The sequence below is a fragment of the Myxocyprinus asiaticus genome, chromosome 7 (assembly GCF_019703515.2).
Source record: "Myxocyprinus asiaticus isolate MX2 ecotype Aquarium Trade chromosome 7, UBuf_Myxa_2, whole genome shotgun sequence".
Classification (NCBI taxonomy): domain Eukaryota; kingdom Metazoa; phylum Chordata; class Actinopteri; order Cypriniformes; family Catostomidae; genus Myxocyprinus; species Myxocyprinus asiaticus.
This window is the reverse complement of record NC_059350.1, coordinates 10,097,656-10,114,108: the sequence shown is the minus strand read 5'-3', so window position 1 is coordinate 10,114,108 and position 16,453 is coordinate 10,097,656. Positions and strand designations below refer to the sequence as shown.

The 16,453-nt window shown below is 37.7% G+C and overlaps 1 protein-coding gene across 5 annotated transcripts in view; it reads right to left on the bottom strand.

Annotated features, from left to right (window-relative positions):
- Nucleotides 1–16,453, bottom strand: part of pnpla6 (patatin-like phospholipase domain containing 6) — a 59,849-nt gene that overhangs the window by 8,855 nt on the left and 34,541 nt on the right. For 3 of the 5 annotated variants that reach the window (XM_051702417.1, XM_051702419.1, XM_051702421.1), the window contains 7 exons: nucleotides 16,336–16,405; nucleotides 7,044–7,160; nucleotides 5,189–5,337; nucleotides 2,723–2,875; nucleotides 1,825–1,941; nucleotides 1,417–1,504; nucleotides 1,115–1,263 (listed from right to left, as the gene is read on the bottom strand). In XM_051702417.1, the coding sequence (XP_051558377.1) occupies nucleotides 1,115–1,263; nucleotides 1,417–1,504; nucleotides 1,825–1,941; nucleotides 2,723–2,875; nucleotides 5,189–5,337; nucleotides 7,044–7,160; nucleotides 16,336–16,405 (843 nt within the window). Of the gene's footprint in view, nucleotides 1–1,114; nucleotides 1,264–1,416; nucleotides 1,505–1,824; nucleotides 1,942–2,722; nucleotides 2,876–5,188; nucleotides 5,338–7,043; nucleotides 7,161–13,568; nucleotides 13,686–16,335; nucleotides 16,406–16,453 lie in introns of all 5 variants that reach the window. The other 2 variants (XM_051702418.1, XM_051702420.1) reach the window with 2 other exon arrangements.

Here is a 16,453-nt window from a genome sequence, read left to right as displayed (position 1 = left end):
ATTTACACTGATTAGTTGAACATGTGCTAAAAACCGGTATTGTCTCTTTAAAGAAACTCGGCACTTCTGTAAACAGTGTCTTTAAATTAGCGCGTTAACAAGAGAGACTCGAACGGCTTTATCTCATCTGTGCCATGCATGATTAGAATTAAATGTTTATTTTTTGTTGTTTTTGATCATTACTGACTGTAGAGAACCGAAAGGGTATTAAGAGACATTATTAAATAACAAATTTGTCGCATGGATCTCGTCTTTGGACACACACACATTACACAGAACAACTTTTACTCTCATCATGCAGTGAAAGGATCTCACTGCTGAAAACTCCACCACTATACTACACAATTACTGGTGAGTGAAATCTAAACATTTACCAGCCAGTTGCCAAATATATAATTTTTTGTCGTATAGCACGAAATTTGGTCGCAAATGTGAGAGATTTCCTCTCATTGTAGTAGAGGGTTGCGTATAGAGTAAAAGATCGATCTTGGGATTTAAGACTGGATATCGAGATTGTTCAAATGAAGATTGAGATGCATAGGGAAATCAATATTTTTACCCACCCCTTGTCACCATTCACTTTTCATTGTATGGAAAAAATGCAATAAAAGTGAATGATGACTGTGACAAACATTCTGTCATTCTGACTATATAAGCGGGGGCCTGGGTAGTTCAGTGGTAAAATACGCTGGCTTCCACCCCTGGAGTTCGCTTGTTCGCTAGTTTGAATCCCAGGGCGTGCTGAGTGACTCCAGCCAGGTCTCCAATAAGCAACCAAATTGGCCTGGTTGCTATGGAGGGTAGAGTCACATGGGGTAACCTCCTCGTGGTCACTATAATGTGGTTTGTCCTCGGTGGGGCACGTGGTGAGTTGAGTGTGGTTGCCGTGTTGTCTCCATGGCAACGCGCTCAACAAGCCACGTGATAAGATGCGCGGGTTGACGGTCTCAGACGCGGAGGCAACTGGGATTCGTCCTCCGCCACCCGGATTGAGGCGAATCACTACGCGACCACGAGGACTTAGAGCGCATTGGGAATTGGGCATTCCAAATTGGTAGAAAATAAAAAAATGTTCAAAGGCTATATAAGCAAGGTTGTGTTTATGTATACTCACCGTTGCAAAAACCCCATTTGGTCCCCATTCTCCAGGAGAATGGTCCTCAGTGTCTTCAGCCTCCTCCTCCTCCTCTTCTTCACCCTCCTCCTCTCTCACTGGGTCCATCCCATCCTCCTCATATTCTGTTGCATAGTCTGACTCTTCTGCTAGACGTACAGGCAACATACTATTACTGTTTACAATTATGTGATATAACACTTCACATTCATACATATATACAGTCTAACTCCAGCTTAAATGGGGTCAATTGTAAAATTAGTTCTTTTTACATGTGAGGAATTTCTTTTTGAGTAACTGACCATCGGCTCCCAAGTAGCTCTGCACCGGCTCAATCCTGGATACAATCTCGGCTAGATCAGTAAAATCTGCGCTAGGACATGTGCAGGACTGAAATAAACAGCAACAGATAAATCAATAAAGTAATAAAATAAATTATTGATGGATTATAATGAACTGGATAGTGAGGCAATATCCCATATTTAATAGGCATTTTCAGAGTGCTGATCTAAGAGTGCATCTCAGTTATTATATCCCTGTTCAATAGCAAAAAGTCAAAAAGTTGTGCTGAAAAGATGAATTTACCACCTATTATTCTATAGTAAATTATCGAGTCCTATATAATAGTAAGGTGGTAACATTTCAGGAAATCATTGTCAAAAGGATGATTCAGTGGTGGATTGTTTTAATAAGATACTGAGAGAACTCACGTCTGTTTTCTTGCTGTCATTATAGTCTGCTGATCGATGGTCTTTCAGCATGTTTTCAATGATGTCACCACGAGCCCACTCGGTAAACACCAGTTTACCATACTGGTAACCCACATCCTGATAAAAGACAGAAAAATCTTCCATTTAGCAGATGTGGGAAGCAATATTTTGCCATTTGGAATTCAAGTTATATGCATATAGCTTATTCAGTATATAATCTCTTAGTACCATAATAAATACTTAGTACTATAATAATAAATGTACTAAATAAATACTATTTATTTACTTAATATTTAATCTAAATAATACCAGCTAAGAGGAAGACTGTAAATATTTAACTCTGGCTCATAAAAACAAAAACAAATTGATGCCACATTTTATTTTACGACTAAGAATAATTGGCCCTGTATTCATTGTGTCTTCAGAAGAGATATGATAGGTGTGGGTGAGAAACAGATCAGTATTCAAGTCCTTTTTACTATAAATTCTCCTCCCTACCCAGTAAGTGGCGATATGCACAAAGAATGAGAAGTGCCAAAAACAAAAGAAGAATGAGAAAGTGGAGATTTATAGTAAAATAAATATCGATCTGTTTCTCACCTACACCTATCATATCACTTCAGAAGACATGGATTTAACCAATGGATTCATATGGATTACTTTTATGCTTCCTTTATATGTTTTTTGGACCTTCAAATTTCTGGCCACCATTCACTTGCATTGTACGGACCCACAGAGCTGAAATATTTTTCTAAAAATCTTTGTTTGTGTTCTGCAGAAGAAAGAAAGTCACAAATCTGGGATAGCATGAGAGTGAGTAAATGATGAGATAGTTCACCCAAAAATGAAAATTATCCCTATAAGTCCAATACTAGTCTGTGAACTTCTGTGTTCTCACATAGATTTCATCAAATTTTCCGAAGTCCATTGTCTTAAAGCGGTCGATAGGTGGGCGAATGTACTCGCAGTACGCGCTCTTTTTGACCAATTCCAGCTGCCGTACACAGGATACGTAGGCCAAACGGGACTGGATTTCTGCCATGTCAGGCACCTGAAAGACATAAATACTTTCATTTACACCATGTATGCAGAGCAAGCATGATCTATTTCATATGCTGTACAGTTTTAAAATATTTTCTTGACCTGGGAATGTATATTTTTTATTCTGTACCACAAGGTTTCCAAATGGGGTTCACAAACTACTAAAGAATTGCTGGGTGTCTGTGTGATAGAAATGCCAATGTCAAATTAAATTGAATAATTTAAAAAAAAAGTTTTTTTTATTTATTTTTATAAAATTAGTCAAATTAAAACAATAATCAAAATATAACACTTTAGTCAGGGGCAGTATGTATAAAACTTCTCAGAAATGCTTTTAAAGGCCAAAGTATACTTCGGGTGTGCGCGTTGCGGATCCCCCGTATGTGTGACGCAAATTGCGTCATCAGCACAGCTGCGGGCTTTACCGCGCACCTCCTAGATTTACTTGACTCGCGCACGCGGTCCTCGTCTGTGCTTGTCTACCCTGGTCATTGACTGTACTGTTTCGTTTGGAAGGCTGCGTCCTCCGGAGGTCGTATTTGCCGGCCGCATACGTCATCGAGACTGTCTCATTTCAGAAAAGCGAGTAGGACACTTCAAATGCAGCCTTCGAATGTGACCTACTTTCACGGGAATTCGGAGGATGCATGAGGTGTATCCTTCACGGGCACTCACAACCCACAATTCTTTGCTTCAACGGAAATGTCTAAAAATATGAAGCCAATTTATCCATAAATATGATGTCCAAACGCAAGTAATGTTAATTCCCAAGTTGAAGTACCTCAGTAGATGGGTGCAGAGTATATAATATTTATAATTATATGAATATATAAATAAAATAAAGTATTAGACTAAAAGTACACCTGTAAAATCTATTTTATTTTCTCTTTACATCATTATAACTATCCTAAAATGTACCTCATACATTCCCTTCCAAAGAGACTTTGTTCCCTTTTCACTCAAAGCGCTCGCGCTTGTTAAAGAGTGGCGTGCTGTCATAGCAACCATGATATGTTCCGTTTCCGTTTGTCCTACGAAGGCCGTCTCCTTTAAACGAGACTTGTTACTGCAGCCTTCAAAGGAGGCACATGTTATATTTTATTTTGTTATCACTGTACAATGCGGTTATATAACATTAGTTAAAGCATTCCTATATTCACTGTGCATTTTCACATTGAGAATCAATGGGTTCATCCAAAAGCTGAAAAATGTTGCTTTCAGGGGCTTTATATGGAATTAGGATGAAAATAAGGTGCATTTCGAACTGTTCTGAGACCTGTGCAGACAGACCACACACTGGAGGTTTAGTCATTCACTAAATAGGAAGCAAGGGAGCATCCTTTAACTTTCCTATGCAACTAAGTGCATTACTCCTAAACACCAGGCAAAAGTTCAGTTTCAGATGATGTTTGGGCCATTCAACTTGTTTGGCAGACATGGGACAATGGTAAACAGTACATAGATTCAGAATTTATAATGTATATATATATATATATATATATATATATATATATATATATATATATATATATATATATATTAACATGGTTGGCTGTGATTGGATGATGCTGGCCATTACTGTACTTTGAATCAGAATTCATTTGCTAATTTCTGATGTAATGTCTGTAATGTCTCAAAATCATGAAAAACCAACACTCCTGGAAACATAATAAACCATTTGATTTCTATAGCTTGCAATTATTTAAAATTTCACAACTTATTCCTGCTGTCCACGTATGTGGACGTCAATTTTTAGGAAAACTATTTGCTCAACATTTTTTTTTTTTTTTGCTTGTTAATTTGGTGCTACTAGTTACAAATCAAAAAGGGAAATGGAAAACGCACACAGCAGTCACGCTCTAATCTCAGGAGGATAAACAAAAGTGGAGATATCCAACTAATCATAATGAAATTCACTGTTGATAATTTTCTTAGTTTTAGTGATCTTTCAATTTATCAATTAGTTGTTACAGCCCTCTGAAAGCTTAGGCAAGTAGCCCATTAAATTTGCCAAATGCTTAATTTTGCTGTAATATTAACTTTCAATATACTCATTAAATGAAAAAAATTTGATGCAATTTTAAAATTATCTTGATGGCTCAACTATGAATCACATTTGCCCAAATTCCACTAATTCCACCGAATTCTTTTTTTAAACCAGCCACAGTAAACTGAGATAACATTTTCGATCTAAAAGCATTTTGAGGCTGTTCCTTATGTGCATCAGCAGTGAAATCTGAAAAAGAGTCTTTCTAATACTAAGTTCTGAAAAAGCTTCATGTGAATTATAAGAAGTTCTAATATTCCATAACAACATTCTCACCTTCACTTTCTCTGCCCACGGGTTGAGTCGTTTCCAAAGCAGCCACCAGCCAGAAAGACAGTCACCGTAGTTGCACAGATCGGTCTCATCTTGGCTGCCCACATCAATGGCGATGACCGTTTTTGCGCCCATGTTACGAGCAATGTCCGCTGTACGATATTAAAGTGCCAATTGAATGCAAACACACACAAAGATGGACATCCACAGGGTAGCAGGAAGAATAAAAGTTATATAAATATTTAAAAGAAAATCATCAAATCCAAATAAACAAATGACCACCAACCAACGGTGTTTTACCAGTCCTATTGTTGAAAATGTGCCATTTTCATCATGAATATGATCGAATAATCACCTATGTTCAAATTTAAGACATTTAACAATTAATAAATTCTAAAATCTCTTTAAAAAGAAGTGTGTTGTGGTGAAACAGCGTTGCAGGTGTGTTTAGTACAAAAACATAACAAGGATGGAAAAAGACAATTTGAATCAATGATGACCAAGTACAAAGACAAGATTAAAATCTACCAATGCATCACCCATCAAGGCTATAAACATTTGCATAACACATTTAACCAATTTTAACATATCCAATTACTTTTGTTCAGAAAACAGATGATGTGCATGGAAAAAAATATTTTGTCCTTTTGAGTATAAATTACTCTGATATAAAGTGTCAGATCAAATTATTTACACAGAGCGTAATGTTACATGAAAAAAATAGTCTTTTTCCCCTTAAGATGTTCCAAATTGAAATGCAACATCTGAACTATTTAAACTATTTCTTTCAGTTATGTTGCATTGCAAACTGAAAGACATTATGCCAATGCTGTCTGGTGGCATTTTGGCTTCTTGAAAATGATCGTTTGCTTGTTTTTAATTAATTTAGATTAAATCAAATCTTCTTATATTGTAAGAAAAGCTCCAGTTTAAGACCAATCGCAAACCAGACAACAAGATAAACTTAGAATGACTGACATTTACAACACAATCAGATCAAAACTTCATATAGGCTGGTGAGGACTAGAGGTCAAAAAACAGACTTTCTTTGTCCACACCAACCAATCCCTGTAAAACTTTATCCATTTGAATCTCTGAACATATCATTAAATATCTACTGGACTGAAAGGAGTCCAAAATATTAAAACCATTAATAATGAACTGTTATATCTCATATAAAATGTTAAAGGGGTCATAACATGAAGAATAAAATTGTCCTTGATCTTTTGACATATAAGAGGTCTTGTACTATGAAAACAAACTGCAAGTTTCAGAACTCAAAACTTCTCACTGCATAAAGAGTACACAACCGCCTGCCACAAAAAACACATCAATGCCTACTTTATCTTATCACTTCCGTAACCCTCCCAGTAGCGGTGAGCAGTGAGACGGCAAGTAGAGAGAGCAGGTCAGTTAAGAGCTGAGAGCCAATCATAACAGTGGGTTTGTACTGTGAAGTCTTAAAGGAGAAGCAGCACAAAAAAATGAGCATTTCTGACAAAGGGTCAGAATGAGGGTTGAAAATGATCATGTTTTACAAATACATGACTGTTTTTGGTGCAAACATTTTTTAATAATATTATAAATGAACCTCAAGGAACATATTAAAATAATAAAACAAAAGGCCTGTCATGACCGCTTTAAAAAAAACTGCACTTTAGACACAAATTCTGATTTCAAATGGATGAAGCAAAACCACTCACTCTACCCTCAAAATGATAAAGGACATCACATTTTACTTACCCAGAGCCACTTAGCTCTTACAAACCAAAATTAAGCAATCTACCAACTCAGATTTTGTTTCTGACCCAAGTGGCCCTCTCTCTGTAGAGTTTGGGATGCTTTGGGGCATACTTGCCTGGCAGGTTGTTGATGTATCCTCCATCCATGAGCAGGTTTCCATCTTTGGGGTCACAGAGGGGTGGCAGGTACCCGGAAAGAGTCATGCTCGCCCTGACATAACGCCACAGGGAGCCTACCACACCGGGAGGAGGATAATAACCTCTTAATAATGTCTAGAGAACGTATCAAAAACGTCCCAGCAATGTTCGGAGGCGAAGTCACATTTTTGGTTAGTAGCACACAAACCAGCAGGGAGAGACTGATGGTCACCCCAAGGACAGTGTGTGGTGATTTAGTTTGTTCTCCCTCATACAGTGAACCCGACCTTTGACATTTTGAGTGTGTGTTTGTGGGAGTCAAAAGTAGGGTAAACACTGATGAGGTAAGGCGGACTTATCTTTCAACTCTGCCTCACTTCTCCTGCCCTGACACATTTCTCTTATCACAGAATAAAATACAGTTGTTTTTTTTTACTATATAAAGTAGAAAATAGTCTTATTTAAAAAATAACGCTCATTGGAGGAGCAATTTTTCCCCAGCCGCTAAAATATGGGTTATTTCTCAAAGTGTACATCATTGCCAAAACAAATACATAAATTATGCAAATATATTCTCTCAATTCATACACAGATTGTATCACAAATGCTTTATTTTCATAATGATTTACTACAATAGTATTGTGCTTCTATGGCAGAGAGCTTTGAGGAGACAGAGTTTGAAAGACAGTCTCAGTAAACATTGGGCACTGCCAGCCTGTCCCAGCCTGCAGTATAACATTCGACCAGCAGCTGTCAGGAAAGGCGTGGCAGTGAGTAACGTGAGTTGGAAGGAGAGAGAAATCGAGAGAGGCAGGTGCATTCAGCGTGGCACTCCTAAAGCAAAATAGTTCATGATAAAGGTAAAACAACATACAAGACATGTCAGTCGAACCTGTCTGTGAGCTAGTTTAAAGTTGTGTTGCATTCTTAAAGGGATCGTTCACCCCCAACCGGGTGTAACCCGCATTACTTTCTTTCTGCCATGTAACACAAAAAAAGAAATGCTAAAGAACATTTCTTACATGGAAGAAAAAGTCATATGGGTCTGGAACAGGTGGTGACAGAATTTTAATTTCTGTGTATCATATTACATTGAATGGAAAATAAAACATCAAATAATTAAAGCTGGAAAGTTCCAGATCTAAAATTAGAATGGATGAGCCACATTTTAAGCCATTTCTTGCACACCTATGACCGAAAATTAGCTGAGATGTTGCTACCTTGCGTGGTAATTGTAAACAGGCTATGGTTATGCTAATAAACTATATTACTTGGCAGAAACGTTTTATTAAAGCAATAAGCTACTTGATGCCACGTATTACAGCATGGGAACATTCCTTAAAGGGATAGTTCACCCAAAAATGATAATTCTCTCATCATTTACTCACCCTCATGCCGTCCCAGATGTGTATGACTTTCTTTCTTCTGCTGAACACAAACGAAGATCTATAGAAGAATATTCTAGCTCTGTAGGTCCATTCAATGCAAGTGAATGGTGGCCAGAACTTTGAAACTCCAAAAAGCATATAAAGACAGCATAAAATTAATCCACATGACTCCAGTAGTTAAACCCATGTCTTCTGAAGCGATATGATAGGTGTGGGTGAGAAACAGATCAATAGTTAAGTCCTTTTTTACTATAAATTCTCCTCCGTGCCCAGTAGGTGCCGATATGCACGAATAATGTGAATCGCCAAAAACACAAGAACAACACTGCAAAAAATTATTTTTCTTAATTTGTATTTATTTCACGGTAAAAAAAATATCAAAGCATTCTTAAAACAAGATAAATGAACTTTTAAGATATTTTGTCTTGTTTTCAGAGAAATCCAAATAAATTTAGTGAGGTTTATACTTAAAAAAAAAAAAAATAAATAAATTTGCCAATGAGGTAAGAAGACATCTTGGTTAAGTTTGTAACCTCAGTTCCCTAAGATGAAGGGAACGAGACATTGTGTCACTAAGCTGTGGGGGAGTGTCCTTCTGCATGACCTAGTTGAAATCTTTCAACAATAACTCCAGCATTGGCTATGGTTTTTAAGCCCCGCCCTTTTAGGCACGAAGCTGTCCGGTATAAAAGCGCGTTGCTCGCACCTCAAAGAACTCTGAGTCTGTAGTGCGGCCAGCTTACGCAATGTCTCATTCCCTTCATCTCAGGGAACCGAGGTTACATACGTAACCGAGATGTTCCCTTAGGATTCAGTATACCTGACATTGCGTCACTAAGCTGATGCTATGGGGAACAGATTAGTGGGATGGCGACCAACATGAGTATGTCGCAAGTGAATGACCCTCATGGTGAGCCAGGAGGGGAACACTCAGAATATATATATATGAACTATGGTGATATAGTATGAATTAACCCCTTCACGAACCCAGTCGGGAAGGAAGTTTATTTGTAATGAAAGTGCCTGTGACTTTTGGGAAATACAACAGTCTGAATGCAGGCGGTTGTGTAAAAAGACAGGGAGCCCGTACTTAAAAAGAGGGGCATAAGTATATGTTTGGCCAATGAAATAGCAAGCGCTCTAGGCAGAGATGACTTGCTATGAAAGAGACGTTACGTCTAGATTGTAAAACCTTGCGAATGTGTTTTGAGAAGACCATCCTGCTGCAAAACATATGTCTTGTAAGGACACACCTTTCGTCCATGCTCATGAAGAGGCCACGCCTCTAGCTGAGTGTATTTCAACACCAACTGGGCATTTCGCACCCTGCGACTTGTAAGCCAGGGCGATTGCATCAACAATCCAGTGAGAAAGTCTTTGCTTGGAGACGGACATTCCTTTCGTTTTTCCTCTATAGCACACACAGAGCTGGTCAGACAGACTGAACTGGTGGGTGCGCTCAACATATGTGTGTAGTGCTCACAAAGGGCATAACAAATGCAAGGATTGTTCCTCATCTGAATTAAATGGAGGAGGGAAAAAGGCTTGAAAATGAACCACCTGTGCTCTGAAGGGTGTGGTTAGAACCTTAGGCACATAGCCTTTCCTGGGTTTGACAGTGGTTTTTGAAAGACCCGGACCAAACTCCAGACATGAATTGTCAACTGCTTGCAAACCACCGACCCGTTTTACTGAGGCCAATGCCAGCAGTAATGTGGTCTTAAGATAAAGCACAAGCAATTCAACATAGTCCAGAGGCTCGAAGGGAGGACCCACGAGCGCTTTTAGGACCAAAGTTAGGTACCAAGTCAGGACTGCAGCCGGGCGAGGGGGATTTAGCCACCCCACCCCCTTAAGGAATTTTATGATTAAATCATGTTTGCCCGTAGAGGTGCCGGCTTCAGGTGCGTGATACGCAGATATAGTTGCCACATAAACTTTGAGCATTGACGGAGTGAGCCCTGCGTCCAATCGCTCCAAAAGAAATGTACGAATATCAGGTATGGGGCAGCTCACCATTTAGTGAACACATTCCATTTAAGTGCGTCTCGTGGATGGTGCTCTAGCCTGTAAAATGGTGTTCATAACAGACTTAACCAGGACTGATTGGGCCATTTCGGTGCATTTAACAGAACTATTTCCATGTCCGCTTGGACTTTGCTGATGACAGATGGCGACATATATATGCCACTACTGTTGTGTTGTTCGAACAAATCAGAATGTGGTGATTCACGATGTCAGAATGAAAAGCTCTCAAAGCTAGAAAGACAGCCAGTAGCTCTAGGCAGTTGACATGCCACGGCCGTTTCGCGCCTGTCCAGGTGTCGAAAGTCAGGCGTCCATCACACACTGCGCCCCAACCTGTGTTGGATGCATCTGTGGTCAGTACTTTCCTTCTGAAAATTTGACCCAGCATAACACCCTGTTGGTAGAAGGCCGGCGCTGTCCATGGTGATACAGCAGCCGATGCGCATGCGCCCGAGGCTCCAGGCACAATGTAGAACATCGCTTGAGCTAGCATGTGTAACAGACCTAACTGTATGACGGGGGATGCTGCCACCATAAAACCCAGCATTCTCTGAAATGACTTCAGTGGTAATATTTTTCCAGTTTGAACTGAGACAGACACCGAAGAATGGTCTGTATGCACTCGTTTGTGAGGTACGCATGCATGCCCACGGAGTCAAGACGAACTCCTAAAAAGGAGATTTACTGGCTGCCCAGTTGACATTAGACCAGATTCTCCATATGACAAAGCAGCAAGTCTCTGTGTTCACTCAGTAGTGCCTCCGCTCTCTTGAAGGAAGAAAATTCTGAGGAATGGTGTTTGTGAGCCCGCTTTTATACCGGACAGCTTCATGCCTAAAAGGGCGGGGCTTAAACACCATAGCCAAAACTGCCGTTATTGTAGAAAGGTTTCAACTAGGTCATGTAGAAGGACACTCCCCCATAGCATCAGCTTAGTGAAGCAATGTCAAGTGTACTGAATCGTAAGGAAACTACATTTAATTCAAAGGGAAAACAAGTTTATTTTTCTTATCCCATTGGCAGAATATTTTTTCTTGTTTTAAGCATTAAGTTTACTCAATTTTGTCAGATTTCTCTGAAAACTAGATGTCATTTATTATGCCATTTTGCTTGTCAAGTAAATATATCTTGTTTTGAGAATATTTAGATATTTTTACTGGAAAACAAGACAAAAATACTAATTAAAGAAAATTATTTCTTGCAGTGAAAGATGTGAAAGTAAAAGTGGAGATTGATATTAAAAAAGGACTTAAACATTATCTGTTAACCACTGGAGACTTATGGATTACTTTTACGCTGCCTTTATATGCTTTTAGAGCTTCAAAGTTTTGGACCCTGTTTACTTGTATTGTATAGACCTACAAAGATGAAATAATCATCTAAAAATCTTTGTTTGTGTTCAGCAGAAGAAAGAAAGTCATACACATCTGGGATGGCATGAGGGTGAGTAAATGATGAGAGAATTTTCATTTTTGCGTGAACTATTCCTTTAACTGAGGTAAAATTACTGTAACCCACAACATATCATGGCTTATTGCTCTCTTAAGTAATACATACTCTACCTTCATACAAACGTGCTAGTGAACAACTACATATGTAAAGACATACTGTAAATGGTAAACAAACGATTATATCGCACTCATGAATAATCACATTCGGTAAAGAAGAGGAAACAAATCATAACAACAGGAAGTGACTGTGTACCTCTAATCCATGGTTAAGAGCCAATGTGTGTGAAGTGTCCTTTACAAAAAAACTAAACAGGGAAAGACTGGGTTTGGATAAATTTTAATTGGAAAAACTAAATTTAAATTGTGTGAGGCTTATTGGGTGAATCTCATGTTAAATGTTAAATGAACAGTTCACCCAAAAATGGTAATATTCTCATCATTTACTAACACTTATGCCATCTCCAACTTGTATGACTTTTTTTGTTGTGAACACACGCTACGATTTTTTTTTTTTATGTGTTTTTGTCTGTACAATGCAAGTCAATGGGGTCCAAAACTTACAAGCTTCAAAAATGACATAAAGGCAGCATAAAATGTATCCACGTAGTTTAATCCATGTCTTCTGAAGCTATACGATCGGTTTTAGGTGAGAAAGAGACCAAAATGTAACTCTTTTTCACTATAAAAGGAGTTTATATACATCGTGCTTGACGCATACTGTATGGATCACTAAATCGTATGGATTAGTCTTTTGCTGCCTTTATGTCCTTATTGAAGGCTGAAAGTTTTGGACCTTATTGCTTTGCATTGTATGGACAAAAACACATCATATGTCCTTTAATATATCTTTGTGTTACACAGAAGAAAGAAAGTCGAGTTTGAGATGTAAATGATGAGATAATTATCATTTTTGGGTGAACTATTCCTTTAAGAATGCATCTGGGTCATAATTCACCACAAATCAAAAGAAAGAAATTATATTTTGCTTAAAGAAAAATAAATATGGAAAGCCTATTTTTAAGGATCATTAAGATTACTTGCAATGTGACATTATTTCCACAACAATTATGAACATCCCCCAATCTAATTCTCATTACCTTGTGTGCAAAAATATCTTATTTAAATTGATCGTTATTTATACATCACAGTAGTATTGTTGTATAGCCTGTAATTTATGCTAATTTATACTGTATCACTGTAATGGAGTAATCCTTTTACTTTTTACAGCTTAATTGTCATGAATATAGGCTTCTAAAAATAGGCTTTAGTTTATGCAAAGTATACTTTTTTTGTTTTTTTTTTTTGCTTTTTGGGAGAAAAGTGACATGGACATGTTTTTTTATTTATTTATTTATTTTATTTTTTATTCATCCAAATCTAGTATTATTGTGGTTACGAAGGCACAGTCTCTCTCCTCTATGCTTTCTCTCATTGGGTACTGTACAGTGTTCCTTCCAAGCCATGAGTTCCCAATGTATGCAGGGGGTTAATTGTTTGTTTTAACAGGACAAGAGACAATAAAAAGCAAAGGGTAACTGAGCGGTTGGTTGTCACAGGGATATCAGTACAGCTGCTTTTAAACCTTCTTTAGGTTTTTGGAAGTTGGTGAAGGGGGAAAGGGGGGCAGAATCCTGACCTGGGACATTGTTAACATAGCAACCATCCACGAGGAGGTGGCCATCCTTGGGGTCGCAGAGAGGAGGCAGATAAGGGGTATAGGAGGCACTGGCTCTAACATAGCGCCAAACACAGCCTGGCAAATGAAGATGGAGAGTAAATCAAAACTGGACAAGACTTGGAGAGAGACGGAGCGAGAGGGTGAAGAAGGAGGGACGGTAAACAAAAGGAGACAGATGAGTGAGAATGAGAGAGGAGAGGGGGAGGGACACACCCTCCTACAGTTTAATGAAAATCATGCCAACATCTGCTGTGCCAATCAATTCTTTTAAAATGTGTTTACCATGAACAACAAAATCTCCAACAAAAGTTCCACTGCAGTTTAGTTAATTTCTTATCTCGAGTAAAAGATGCTCAGAACATTTTGGAAACCTAACTGAAAAGGTTGTGAAAGTTAAATATATAGGCAAATGCATGTATTAGAGATGACATTCTCTGCCATGCCAATTAGGACTAATGGATTAAAAAGTGAGGCATTGGGAGAGGTGGGAGAGCAGAAAAGAGTGAGACTGAGAAATTTGCAGGCTGTTTAGTGTTATGGCACACACACTGGTAACACTGCACTAATTATAAGAGCATGTTAACTACAGGCCTATTCTCTGTTTAACCCATGATGAAACTACTGTAATTGGCATTTATGTGGGTTACACTGACACAAAGGTGCAAAGCTATATGAACACATATGATGTAAACATTATATGTGTTAATATGATTTTAGTGTGATAAAATGTCTTACTAACCTTATCTATGTATGGTTATATCCAATATTACAAATTTGTTGTCATGACAAGGTAACGTTGGTAAACCCTGATAATGGGGAAAAAGCCACAACGCTGGTAAATCCCTCATTTTATCATACTAAACTCATGCTAACACATATAATGTTTAAGTTTTGTGGCTATACTTTTGAAACAGTGTGTATTTTACTGTTCATGGACTGGCCCCATACACTTACATTGTAACTGCCTTACTGTAACTGTGATTTACTGTTTTTCAAATAAACGAGGGACGAGTCGAAATTATTTTTTGTGGTAATAAACATTATGCCACAAATGCTGTTAACCGAACATGTTTTGAACCTGTAACATTACTTTAAAACTAGCAAATGAGATTTACGCACAATTTCTAAAATTAAAGGAATATTAACATTTACAAAATTATTTCAAAATTCACAAAAAAAATAATTTGAACAGAAAATGTGGATTATCCATTGACAAGGTTAGATTTTGAAATTGACACAATTTTGTTTTTAAGCCAAAAAGGAATGATTATCAGTCAATGCCAATAATCTCAAAATGACCAAATATTGGCCCATATATTGGTGTATCACTACAGAGGTTTTGGAATTGCTTTACTACGACTGAACTACAATTGATGTTTCTGTGAAATTAGTTTGAATATATTACTCTCACACTGTGAAACAGCTTTAAGAACTTTTGAAGTGTTGAGCAATGACTAGATGAGCCATGGGTCTAAAACAACTATGCATGTCTTCTAACCTATGAAAACCAATATGAGAACCAACATCCTCCAATGAGGAAAATGTGAACTAAGTAATCAGAGTAATTACATACTGTAAGTTGTGACAAACTATTTTGACCTGTGATGTAATTCCTTATGTGTGCAGTGTGGGAATTAGAGACATGTAAGCAATGCTACACCAGCAGCAGAGAAAGGAAATGGTATTTACAGGGCAGGGGTGAGCAAACAGGTGATGCTACAGAGATCAATAACAAGGATTCTACCTTCTACAGCAACAAAAGGTGTACACTTTGACATAACATACATTCGGAATATAATAGAAAGAAAACTTGAGACAAAGATGTGTGAAAAGGACGAGAATTAATGAAACAATAGATAAATTTACAACACAAAAGCAGAGTAAGATGGAAGGTAGCACAAAAGGGAAGACTGACAGAAACTTTGACAAAAGAGTGATGAAATATAGCAGGAAAAAAGACAGAGACAAGCTTTGTCCTTGCAGTTAGTTAGGCATGCCAAATTCAATTCAATAAGCCATTTGGGCAAACTGGGGTGACCATGTGACCATCATAATATTCCCAAATCCAGTAGTTTACAACTAACTGAGTAACTGAGCAAATCTGAATGCAGCTAAGAGACTAGACAAAGTATAGACAAGTGCATCAGTGTCAATAACATAAACATTAATTGATTTTGTCAGAAAGTAGAATTTCATCTGGTCCATGAATAATATATGTACTGAACTGAAATTGAGGACTTGAACCAGAATTAAGGATTACTGGATATGCCACTGGTAAATCCCCAAACTTTCCTAATACTAGTGCCTATGCATTTGCCAAACAGGATAAAGTCACTTAATTACCACATCTCAGTTAGGTGAATGTGAGTTAACAAGCATGATGAAATGGGCATTTTCCAAGTCACTCTCATGAACCATCACTTATTTCAGACCATTCAGCAAATCCAATTAAAAAACTCTTGATGCAATGTAATACAGTTATTTCATGCAGTTTAAAAAAAGCAAAATAGCAAATAAAACAATAGAACAATATTTGGGAATGTTTTTAAACAATAACTCAATTTCATTGTTATAAACTAAAGGTTTAGCATTTTAGCATTATTATGCAATATGATTAATAATTTATCACAAATTGGTTCTGGAAGTCAAATGTCCCTAACACTGAACTCTGCGGAACCCCTGACTTAAGCTAAAAACAGGATGTAAAGGTTCTGTTTTCACTCACCATCTTTATGAACCCGCATAGCAGAAGCTGTGATGTCTGTGGTCACGTTAAAGTAAGGCAGCCACAAGTCCTACAAATATAAGGAAGAAAATCACATGAGTTTTTCACGTTTACATTC